The sequence below is a fragment of the Columba livia genome, chromosome 10 (genome assembly GCF_036013475.1).
Source record: "Columba livia isolate bColLiv1 breed racing homer chromosome 10, bColLiv1.pat.W.v2, whole genome shotgun sequence".
Lineage (NCBI taxonomy): Eukaryota > Metazoa > Chordata > Aves > Columbiformes > Columbidae > Columba > Columba livia.
Genome location: NC_088611.1, coordinates 20,465,823 through 20,477,638, shown reverse-complemented (window position 1 = coordinate 20,477,638; position 11,816 = coordinate 20,465,823). Strand labels below are relative to the sequence as shown.

Genomic DNA, 11,816 nt, shown 5'->3' with positions numbered 1-11,816 from the left:
CTTCTTGTTTAGTATTTTGTTCCACCGGTATGCCTCTATTTTCATGCCAATGGCAGTATGGTGGTAAATCTAACATGAGAAAGCTAATTTTGGGGTTTTTTTGGGTTTATTTGCTAAGTTATCAACAGCCTTGCAAGGGCTGTGCAGCACCAGGGACCACCGGCAGGATGAGAAACCTCCGCAGCCCTTTTTCCACATGGAAAAGAGAACAAGCACCCATCTTTTCCCACAAGGTCACGTTTCTGGTGGTTGGTGTGGTGGTTTTGTGTGTTTGGGTTTGTGGGTTTGTGTGTGGTGTTTCTTTGGGGGTTTTTTGGGTGCCTGTCCTCTCCCATCCCCAACAAAACACACTTCAAAATACCTTGTGGACCATTAATGGTAATATTAATATAACTGCTTGGCAACCTCTGGCTTAAATTTAAAACTGAACGTCTTTCACTATAGCAACTGATGATAGGTGGTGGCAGAGAGGGAAGATAAGCTTTCAGGCACACTTGCCTTTCTTCAGGTCTGAAATTGAAGACTAGAAACTAATTCCAACTCAAAACGAACTTAAAATTCTCAAAACCTTAATTTTTCTAGTTGCATTAGCTGATGAAATAAAAATATTACTTCTTCCCATACAATCTATTATTCCTAAATCAAGAATTTTACAACCGAACATTCCTCTCCTCCACCACTGGCCATGTGCTCCTTACCCCTGTGCTTGAAATACAGACGGGCTCTTACACTCCAGTGAGGATCTTCCATATATCTATTATTTTTATAGTTATCCCACAAAATAGCACAGGAAGCCAACTCTACAGACAACACAAACACTTTTTATTTTTTCAAGAGCACTTCAAAGTTATCCTTAATTAAAAATGGAATTACAGGGTGAGCAATGAGGTTCGAGCCTCCCCAGCAAGATGGTTGGAAACAACTCAGAACGATTCTTGTGAACAAGTGTTACAGGCACCATGTGCCTTTGAGTAAACTCGTAATGATAACCTGCTGTTTATAACAGCAACAAAATCTATCACCCTTTAGATACGGCATACTCAACACCTTTTGATTTTAAAACCCCTCATCTCTCGTAAATAAATGTGCCTCTTTTTAGGGTCTTGCTCTTGTACACACGGTTTAGCAAAGTAACCGATGGCTCCAGCTGAGCTGTTCCTCACACTCCAATGGTTAATTTGTAAACAAATATAATAAAATAATAATAATACCTCCTTTAGCCAATTTAGATGTTCTGCCTATATCACCATTATTCCTTGGGCATCTCTGTTGGCCATTAGGAAAACAACTGTTTTACCAGTGTTGAGATAAGTGATCAGTGACCTGCCCGAGTGGCTGTTTGGAATAAAACCTTTATGAGCTGAAGTCTCAGTCTTGCACACTAAATACTACACATCCCATCCCGTGTCATCCATGTCCCTTCCTCCCCCAGTTACCGTATCATCGATTTATCCCTAAAGACTAAATAATGAGAGAGTTTCCGATGTAAGAAAAACTAAGATAAGTGGCCAGTCTTCGCAGTAAAATCCATGGGTAAAGGAGAAAGAATTGCTGTGAAGGAAACTTCATTTTCTCAACTTCAAGACCATTTTACAAGAATAAATAATTTTTTTTGTTGTTTTAGTCTTGCTTTGTAAAAAGCCACAGAAATGCATGTTGTTCTCTCCAACTGAAACTCAACACTTCCAATTACTTTACCAGCAATTCACCTCCAATCGCTGGATTTTAAGTTAATCCCTTTTGGGTTCTCAGAATATCTACAATGGCAATCACTTTGCCTATTAGCTGAACAGCCTTTTGGGAGATCTTTCCTGCTTTTCTCTCAAACAGTCGTTTTTTTTTTTTTCTGGTTATAAAATATTATTAACTTAAAAAGCCGAATGCCGCAAAGACAGTAAGGGATACGCGGCCTGCTCTGAACCAGCAGCAAGGGGCCTAGCGATGAGGGCAGACTAATTTTATTAACTTCAGGGAAACTTCAAAAAGCTTTAGGGCTTTAATGCCAGACAGAGACGACCCCAAAAGTCAGTTTAAGTGCTGCATAAACAAAGGATTAGGGCAAGAAAAAGCTGAAGGCTCCTTGCATTTCTTGTTTATATTGTCATACGACCTAGTGGGAGTGGGAGAAGCCTGCGCCTCGCTGACTTTAATCCCCCATGGTGTACAGTGGCGTTTCAGTTCACTGACCTACATTACGATAATATTGTTTTAAATTTATGGGCAGAGGTGCAGCATCAAACTCACTTAAGGACTTTAAAAAAAGAAAATGGGGGCGGGAGGGGGAGAAATAGCCAGAAGAGAAAAATTTTCTGGCTGGTATAGTCTCCCCCTCTCGCTTCGGTGGGATCAGCAGCTTCGAAGGGGATTTCAAGTTCAAAGGGAATGTCTCTGTTACTCTTGTTTTATGGCTCAGACCAGAGGACACAATAGCAACGAGTTTATGAAATATCCCTTCCCGCTTGGCTTTTGTGTTTGCAGAAAAAGAGCAAACAGCACTTTATAACCATAGGTGAAGGATGTGCATCGCCAGCACAGGGCGCTTTTACTTACACCAAGAATTTCACCTAAGAGACTAACCATCTCACACTCCCCATCTAAGCAGGACTTATGCTACTGTATATTGTTCGTAAAACCGCAGTTATGTTGGTATTCAGTGCAAACTATAGTATAATTTCAAGGAAAACTAACTCTGGGATTCCCCTTTGGGCTGGGATAGGCAGCTATACCGCCCGGCCTGGTAAACCACCCTCATTTTTAAGGTAACTTAGGAATTACTGTCATCTGAACACCCTCTCAAACTCCATCACACACATTTTGAGAGCAATTAACTCCATGTCTTAACATATCTGTGGAAAAAGAAATAAGGGGATCAGAAGAGAAACACACAGGAGGAGACTGAGCAGTTCCAGAATGAAGTTGGTAACAAGATAAGACATGAGACAGAGAAAGTAAAAGCACTGAACATTCACCAGCAGGAAGAGACAGAGAGAAGAGCCCTCTCCGATTTAATCTAAAATTATAGAGTTTTAAACAGAAATAAAACAACTTTTTTAAAAGGATAAAACCGGGTCTCAAGGTTATTCTCAGCAAACTGAAAAATGGCCCATTGAAACTAAAGCAGAAAACAACAGGAGGAGAGAAAAAGAACAAAAAGAACCTATGACTAACACTGAAAATACCAAGTATTTTTATTGCTTTTTTGTACTTTGGAAAAAGTACACTTGAGACACCTTCATCATGAGCAGTGACAGCTCATTTATTTCTAGAAAACAGTTTTGAGCACTTTTCATTTCTCTGTCAGAAATGGGAATATTTTGGAGGCTGCAAATTCCTATTCTTTTTTTAAAACGTGGCTTCACTCATTGAAATAATGATGGTACATCCGGCTGCAAAAGGGTGAAGGAGAAAGGAACCCAGAAGATTTTCACTGACAATTGGGTTTGCGGCTTTGTGGACTCTCCAAAGGCTGTTCTGGCTTTTAGTTTGTCATTGAGAACTAACTGAACAACTTGGTATAAAGAAAGAATAATTCAGTCACAACAGTTGTTTTTGCAAGAGCTTACACCAGCATAAACCACTAAAGACTCTTCTTTCTGCCATCGCCTCCAGCACTAGAAGGTTTGGTTGTGTGCTGGGCTCTAAACACCTTCTTCGCACCATCCGCCAAGCAAACAAACTAAACTTCTGTCTTTGAACACCCATCCAAAAGGATGGAACAAGCATGAGAAGTTCATCTCCTTCAGCACTTCGTGTCTCATTATCGCTGTTTTAATATAACAAGAAGCCATCACACAAACATCTCTGCATATCCACTAACTCTGGGTTTTAGAAAAGGTTTGTCCCTTCTCTCCCCAGCCTATGGTTTTTGTATCCAAGAAACATCTTCCTTTCTGAATAAAGCAATGATTGTATTTGAGAACGTCTAACAAGCAGCCATAAAAACCCTGCCTGAAGCAACTGATGTCAAGGGAGAAGATGGAGCCGACTCTTGATATAGACTCGCATCCCACGGACAAACAGACATCCTGCGGATGGACAGACATTCCGAGTCTCTCTCTAACTCCTCTGCCCAAAGCCCAACAGTCCATCATCTCTCTCGGATAACAGTTTCTTTCTGCTATTCGGTTGTTCACAAGGTTTGTGCTACACTGCTGGATATTTCTAACCCAACCCTAAGTCAAGGTGCACGGTAGAGGGATGGTTACACTTCAACAATACGTAGGTTTAGTTTTACCTTCCTACTTTAAAAATTGCCTAGGAAATTACATTTATATAAAACCCAAGCTATTTAAATTGCAGAATCGGGCACTTAAGAAATGCCAGATGTCCATACAAGCTTATTCCTGTCCCTCTTTGATATGCCCCATGATATACTCTTTACATGACCACATCCTCAAACATTTCCCAGGAACGCTGCCTTATTGAGTGCACGGGGTAGAGGCACAGGGGAACAGAATTAATGTTGCATAGGCAACTGTAAATCTGGTATTTCCCAACTTTCAAGTGCTTGATTTTGCAACATAAGAAAGATTCTTAATTTCTTTTTGTATCCAATAAATAAAACGGTGTATTGGTTGCCTTGCTGACAAACTGATTCCCCCACAGGTGACTCTTACACAACCTCAGAAAAATCAAGACCAGCTGTCCACACACTTGTAAGACTCAAAAGCATGTCTGCATTTTAAATTTAATAATATAAATAATAACCATAGGTGTTACTCAAACCTTGCAAAATTCTACTACCCAGTCGTGCGGAGCAGGCCGTTCTTTTCTTGGTGAGTGAACAAAACACCAATCTTTTCATATGAGTAAGCAAGCAGATTCTGCGACTTAGCGGGTACACTTTTATGACAAGTTTAATCTATCGCATTAATCCATATGTTGTGTCAGTCATTAAACATCACCACTCTCTTCTCAGTACTCTTTAACAGAAATGGTATTTGTTTAATGAGCACGCAGCCCTTGCCTCCCCTTCCCCCACACTGAGCTCCTCAAACCCTTTTACTCAAAAACTAAACAAGAACCAGTAAATAAAAGCATCTTTTATATTCCCACTTTACAGTGCGTTTTAACTGGTGAATGTGCTGTGCGCTTCTATTCACCTGATTGCCTTCATCTCCGTATTATTGCTGTATTTAGCATACCATCACCAGCCAAGCAGAACCAAACAAACTCATGTTCAGACTTCAAAGCGGGGAAAATATCAATTGTGGCGTCTGCACATTTACAGTAGCTGGAGTGACACCCAGCACTTGTCCCACTGGAGCCGCAGCAGGTTCTGCAGACACAGCCCTGCTCACCACAGGCAGCCCCCAAACACCTTCTGTTTGGTCTTGTTACTCACTTTGTGCCCATTTAGCCTGTATCAGTCACCCAGAAAGCATCATTGCGTTCATGCCACGTTTACTTGCTGTCCTGCTGGAACTACAGTGCCGCTATATGAAAACAGCAGATGAAACATTAGCCTAAGCCAACAAAACATCCTTTATCTAGGAATAAGTTACGTGGAAGAATCTAACTATCGGAACAGGTAACATATTTATTTCTCTTTGTTCCTAGCGGCACTACAACCGTCCAACAGAAAATTCAAGGTACAGCGCACAGACATAACTCTGCAAAATGAATTCTGGTATTACTGATATCTGGAAAGGATTCAGTGGGAATAAAAGGACCGGTGTTGCTCACACACAATCCACAACTCAATAACCTTTCCAGACAGGAATATTCTGGCCGTCCCCTATGAACTTACCACCTCCCCAAGCAAAGAAAACCTCCCCAGAAGTCCAACTCAACCACCGTGGATGTTCCTATTTTCTCCTGGGCAAGTTCATTTTCCCTCCTTCAGCACTTCAGTTAAATATGTGGTTGAGCTACTACAAACTTGACACAAAGTCTGGAAACTAAATGTTGGCGCTTTCACTCATAAGGAACCAAAAGACAAAACATGGCCGATAAATGTTAAAATAAAAAAAAGTCATTTTCACGACTGCTGCTTTTGAAAGCATCAGGCTCCCTAAAGGACGGTCTGGGTCATTGCTGCTCACCAACTAACTGAAATACTATTCTCTCAGGCCTCCTGCAGTTACTCACTAGTGCTGATCTCCACAATATCTCATCCTTCTCCTGAAAGGCCAGAAGGACCCGTTGAGCAATGGTGCCAAAGACTTTCCATTTGAACACCCAGGTAACGCACTTGCTCTTGTTATCCTACTGTAAGAGAAAACCAGAGTTTTAAAAGATGCTGAAAGATAAGCTTTTCCTCTTCCATTCAGGCTTCAGAAGAGATGCTCTGATAAGAATCTTGAGAACTTGCCCTGCTTTCACACCTTGCTCCTGCAACAATACTTGTCTCCTTGGGGACACTTGGATCACACTAGTACTCAAACAATTATAACACCTTGTTATTAAGCAGCAAGGGATTCTTCCACCCTCCAGAAGGTAAAAGTGCTACATGACGGCCTCAGTCCCCATGAGAACCAGTTCAATAAGAAAACTCACAACCCGGCAACCCACCAAACTTGGGAACAGCGGCTATGACTGAAACAACGCCATCCCAGGGCTGTGACACACGGAACTGCTGAAGAAACAAGCACAACGTGACAACCACCAAACAAGCAAAGCCTAAGAGCAAGGTAAATAATGAGAAAAATACATTTAAAAGTTTGAAATACAGAGAAAATTCATTCTTCTTAGTGTCAGAGGAACACGGAGAAAGCATCTTTAGGAAGGACAAGCCCATTCTCATAGGAAAACATTCTGCTGTGCTTAAAATGGGAAACAATCACAGCTGAGACACGCGGATATTTTTTCACCACACAAGTTTGAAAGTGCAGAAGGTGCAACTTGTGCCATGCGAGCACGGCGCAGAGTTTCCCTTCTCCTTTTGTTCCAGCCACAGAGCTACTGATTTACGAGCATCCTTGACAATAGGACCCTGTGACGACCATCCCAAGATAAATCCTGCTTGTGCAAACACTTTCAAAACAGGCAGAACATCTGAGTCACGCAGGAAAGAACGATGTGCTTCTACGGTCTGAAAGTTACTGCACTCAACCTGCATGTCCACAAAAGCCTAAGAGCAAATAACGTGACAAATATAAGGGATTTATCCCAGGAACTTTGTGAGTCAGACTGGAATTCATCTGCAATGCTGCATAAAGGTAAAATTCAGAGAGGAAGATATTTTGGAGATGGTGTGAGGATTAATAAGAGTCTCTCTGCCCACAAACGAAGAGCTGACTGGTGAGCAGCCTGTCCCCAGGAGCACAAAATCAAGGACACCAGTTGCTCTTTATGATCTGCTTGTCCCCCATCAGCAACCATCACCCACATTCACAGCCACCACGCACCAATTTGGAGGGATAAACTTCCTCCGCAGCACCTCGTCTGCCTGTTTTTCACCAGGACTCCCACACCGTACTCCTTCAAGCGACGCTGCTGTTCACAATAGCACGCTCAGCCCTTTTACCTTTTTATCAGTACAAGTCACTTGTTGCCAGCCAAGCGCGTTTTCCTACCCAAAGAACATTTGTCAGGCAGCCAAGGCTTTGCAAAAATAAAGCGTCTGGAGGGCAACAGCCTCTGCCTCCACGTAACCACACCAAAAGATGCTTGTGACAGAAACTTCCTTCCACTGAACTTTCTCTCCTGTCTCGAGTCCTTTCTGCAAGAGAAAACTAGAGTCGTATTTCACATCATTTTTAAATCAAGTTAAGCAAATACAAACCTTTGCCAGCACCCTCTTGGTTCTGTGGGAATGGCAGATCTTGATTTTCCTTCAAACTAACTCCCTAAAGATTTGAACCGCCAACCAACTCTGGGCTAAAGCCTAAGAGGTGAATCCATATGCTCCCTCAACAGTTCAAAGACATGATATAAAATCCTCACTCCAGTTTGAATCGTGCAACTTTTTCATAACCAAGGGGCAATCCCAGCACAGACCCTAAAATGCCCCATCCTGGTTAAAAGCAAGTTCCCCCAGAACACCGGCTTAACCAAGAAGAGCATGTCTTAAAGTCAAATTTCTCATATACTACAGTAATACATCAATAAAAAAGAACAATAACCAGCAGCTAAATAAGCAAGGATATGAAAAGAAAAAGGGAAATTTGAGGATCCTGGTGGACAACAGCACTAAGGCTCCGATTCTTTCTCTCCCAGAGCTTCACTCAAGACTTGGCATTGAAGATGAAGACGCCAAGGGGAAACGGTGAGCAATACAAAAGTATCACTGAGCAGACAAGAAAACCCAGGAAGCTTGGGTGTGACTTTCCACTAAAATGTACTAATTCAAGACTGTTCGTACAGTATGTATGATTTTTTTACCATTTTAAAATATGGTGTTTACCCAGTTCATAGATTCAACTTCTATGTGAAACAGCATAAATGTCACACTTGCTCCTAGAGAGCCAAAAAGTCTTTGAGAACAAATGTTGTTCTTTTATTAGAAAAATAAACATTAATATCCAGGGGGGTGCTGTACACAAGGGGCACAGAAGTACCGTGATGCTGCAACGTCACGACATTACAATTCCTACTATTCCATCATTAATCAGAACAGGAATAAAAAGCCAAACGGTAAACGCCTGATTTCTCCTGGGTAAACTGGTAGTTAAACGGCAGGGAATTTATTCCAATTCCAGCAGCAAGCTGGGGGGTTGGGAGAGCCCACATTAGATGGGCTGCGATGGTTTACAGGCGGGTACCACTGAATTCCGCCGCATCCAGATCCGAGAGCCTTTCCAGCCCGTGCCGAACCAGGACGGCGGTTCTGTGCCCGTCTCCCTCTCTCCCAGCCTTTCAGCAAACCACAAAGCTGCTTTTCCTCAGCAGTTTTCTCCAGAGGAAAAGTTCGCTTCTCCTGAAGGTACCATGTATTTTTTAATTATTACTGGTTTTTATGCCTCCCCAGGGGCGGTGAGGAGGGGGAGCTTCCGTGTTCAACACAGAAAGACATTTTCCTGTCCCGGTGCCAAGCACAGACACCCTAAGCCCAGCGATCCTAATCTCCAGCCATCCATCAGCAGCAGGGTGGGACCAGCTGATTCACATTTTCTATTAGCTGGCGACTGTGTGCTAAAATAAGTCACCATTCCACCCCATTGTTCCTGCTGCTCCCGGCTCTGCAGAGCACAGACTTCACAGGAGGTACCTCCGTTAGCGCTGTAATCTATTCCCAGCGGGCACAACCCGCTTGCCACCCACTCTCCCAAATCTCCATGTGCCCCCATGATTTTACACCATTGGATTTTCTTACCACATTTGCTCCGCTATCCTTTGGGAAAACCAGCATGGAAAATACCAGTTTGGAATATCTACAATATCATAGGAGGCAGAATCCGAGAAAAACCTGCCCTGCAGACAGTCTATTCAATAGCAACTGTTCATTCGCAGGCAATTAGCACTAATACAGAAAGTGATCAAGGCTCACACACAGGACACACCGTGGGACAGATGAAGACAGCATAACATGATAAAAACACCCAGCTCTATAGTTTAAAAGGCAGGGGAAGATATCAACACAGTTCAAATAATAAATGACTGTTTGCCAAATACTAAATAACCCATCCTCACTGGTTATTTTCTGGGTCAGAAAACATATGTAATTTGATTAACGTTATTCCATTATTTACAGAGTAAAATCAATAGCAGAGTAAGTAAATTGGCAAAGGATTTTAAAATAACACTAAATAAAAATAATTAAAAATGTATGAGTGAGGGTAAGAGCAAACTGTGCTATCCCAGCCGGACCACTCACACAACTGGTGCTCCGCATGTTTCCAGCTCCCATGGACCAGTGCCGTGTGTTGGGAGCAAAACCGGAGAATAACAGACATCGCAATGTAATAATACCAACTGCTATAGACAGTGTATCTAGCCATACTGAAGGGATGGTACAGAAACAAGCCAATTAATTTTTACTGTGGATGCTGACTCCTCCAGAAATCACCTTTATTTTCTGCCACAATGAGGAGGGTCAATACATACACTATAGCAGATTAACACCAGTGCAACGTGGAACAACACACACGAATCAAAGCTCCGAGTTCTCCATTCCATGAGCTTGATCCCAACTTCAGATTCTACAGCTCTGTAAAGCATCTTGTGGGAGATTAGTTTTGTCTACTAGAACGTGTTAATAATTAAAGCTTTTATGTAATAAAATGTAAAAATGCATAAAATAATTAATAGTATTCTCTGTGTTATTTACTCTACGTTCTGATTTGTCTTTAGGCTGTCTCTACATTTCCAATGTGCTGCAGAATAACTGCGCAATACATGTCAATGGAAAGCTGGAAGTTTTGTCAAGTGGGAACAGATGAGCCACTCGGGAAGGTGAACAAACAAAACCAGTTTGCAGCAAGAACGAGTTGCTACACATCAAAACCATCGGTGGAAATTACTCAATGCCGCACTGAACTGAACAAACTGGTCACTTTTAAGCAGAGATTTCTGTTCGCAAACAGATAAGATGTAATACACTAGGTATACAAACTTAAGAAAAATATGTATAAAGACTCTAGAACAGTGAAAATCCTGTAGCCCACCTATAAACGTACTTAACGCAGAATAAATATTTCCTTTTCCCTCCTATAACACAAAGACACCTTACCCTTTCCACTTGTCCTTCTTTGTGCTTCAGTTTGTACACCTTCAGCTTTGGAAGGAAAGTCTCCGTGTAGTTCTTGTCCTCCATGCCCTGGAGCAGCACCCCATGGAACGCCAGCCTGCAGGTGTTTGCGTGGATATCGGTGTCCAGCTTGGAGCCGATCACAAGGCACAGCTTAGGACAAGTGACGGGTTTTTCAAACTCCAGCAATGCCCACTGTTGTCTTGGGAGCTGCACTTCTCCTCCCTGCTCCTTTTCTTTGTCCTCCTTCGAAGAATTTGAGTCCTTGGACAAATATTCCTCTTGATAAAGATAATCTTTGCCAAAATCAAAAGTATTTTCTTGAATTTCTTCATTGAAGTCAGCAGGGGCTGGACTGAAAAACATCACTCTGCCCATAACTGTTTCGTGACCAACTGTGATATGGAACTTGGCCTTAGTCTGCAGAGCTCCTCGAAAATACTGGATTTTCTTCAGGGAAATGATCGCAGCGTGGATGGTGTGAAGCGACTCTGGGGTGCAAATGAGGCCTCGTTCTAGTAGTTTGGGATCAAACTGGGTTACGCAGATACCTACTCTGTCACCCTGCATAGCGTAAGTCACAGGAGTATGGAACATCTGCATGGACTTGACTTTCTTGGTCACCTAATGATGAAAAAGCAAGGGAAAAAGGTGATCAATTACACGAGTGCATCACAAGCACAAAGCCACATCTCACACCCTGCTCTCTTGTGAAGGTGATCTAGAAGAGGCCACAATTCAAAAAGCAGCAAGTGAACAGACTGAGAACATGCCTCACCATTTAGAATTCCCACACGTTTGAGTTTTAGACTCTAGGTTTGAGTCTTGGATCCTGACTAATTCTCTTTCAGACAACAGTATCCTAATTAAAAACCACCCCAAAAATGTACAGCATCACGCAAAATAAAGCTTTTTCAAGCCAAGCCAAGCAGATTATCTGTGCTGCCCCCCATTATCTCATGGGAGAGCAGCCTCCCCACACTGTGCTCACCCAGAGCATGGAGAATCACACAATGTAGCTGGGCCTGGCTGTCAGACAGACCTGCTTGTCCTCACACATGCAAAGGGAAAGATCCCGCATTCCTGAACCTACTGAAAAATCAGTGCTTCATGCTGATGTATCCAGTACCTTGCAGGCGATTTAATCAGCCTATCTAAACAGATATTCCCCTTATATTCATGGTAT

The 11,816-nt window shown here is 42.4% G+C and overlaps 1 protein-coding gene across 2 annotated transcripts in view; it reads right to left on the bottom strand.

Moving 5' to 3' along the window:
- The window catches only part of EEFSEC (eukaryotic elongation factor, selenocysteine-tRNA specific), a 103,567-nt gene that overhangs the window by 36,319 nt on the left and 55,432 nt on the right, over positions 1 to 11,816 (bottom strand). For both annotated transcript variants that reach the window (XM_065075681.1, XM_065075680.1), the window contains exon 5: positions 10,613 to 11,254. In XM_065075681.1, coding sequence (XP_064931753.1) covers positions 10,613 to 11,254 — 642 coding nt within the window. The remainder of the gene's footprint in view (positions 1 to 10,612; positions 11,255 to 11,816) is intronic.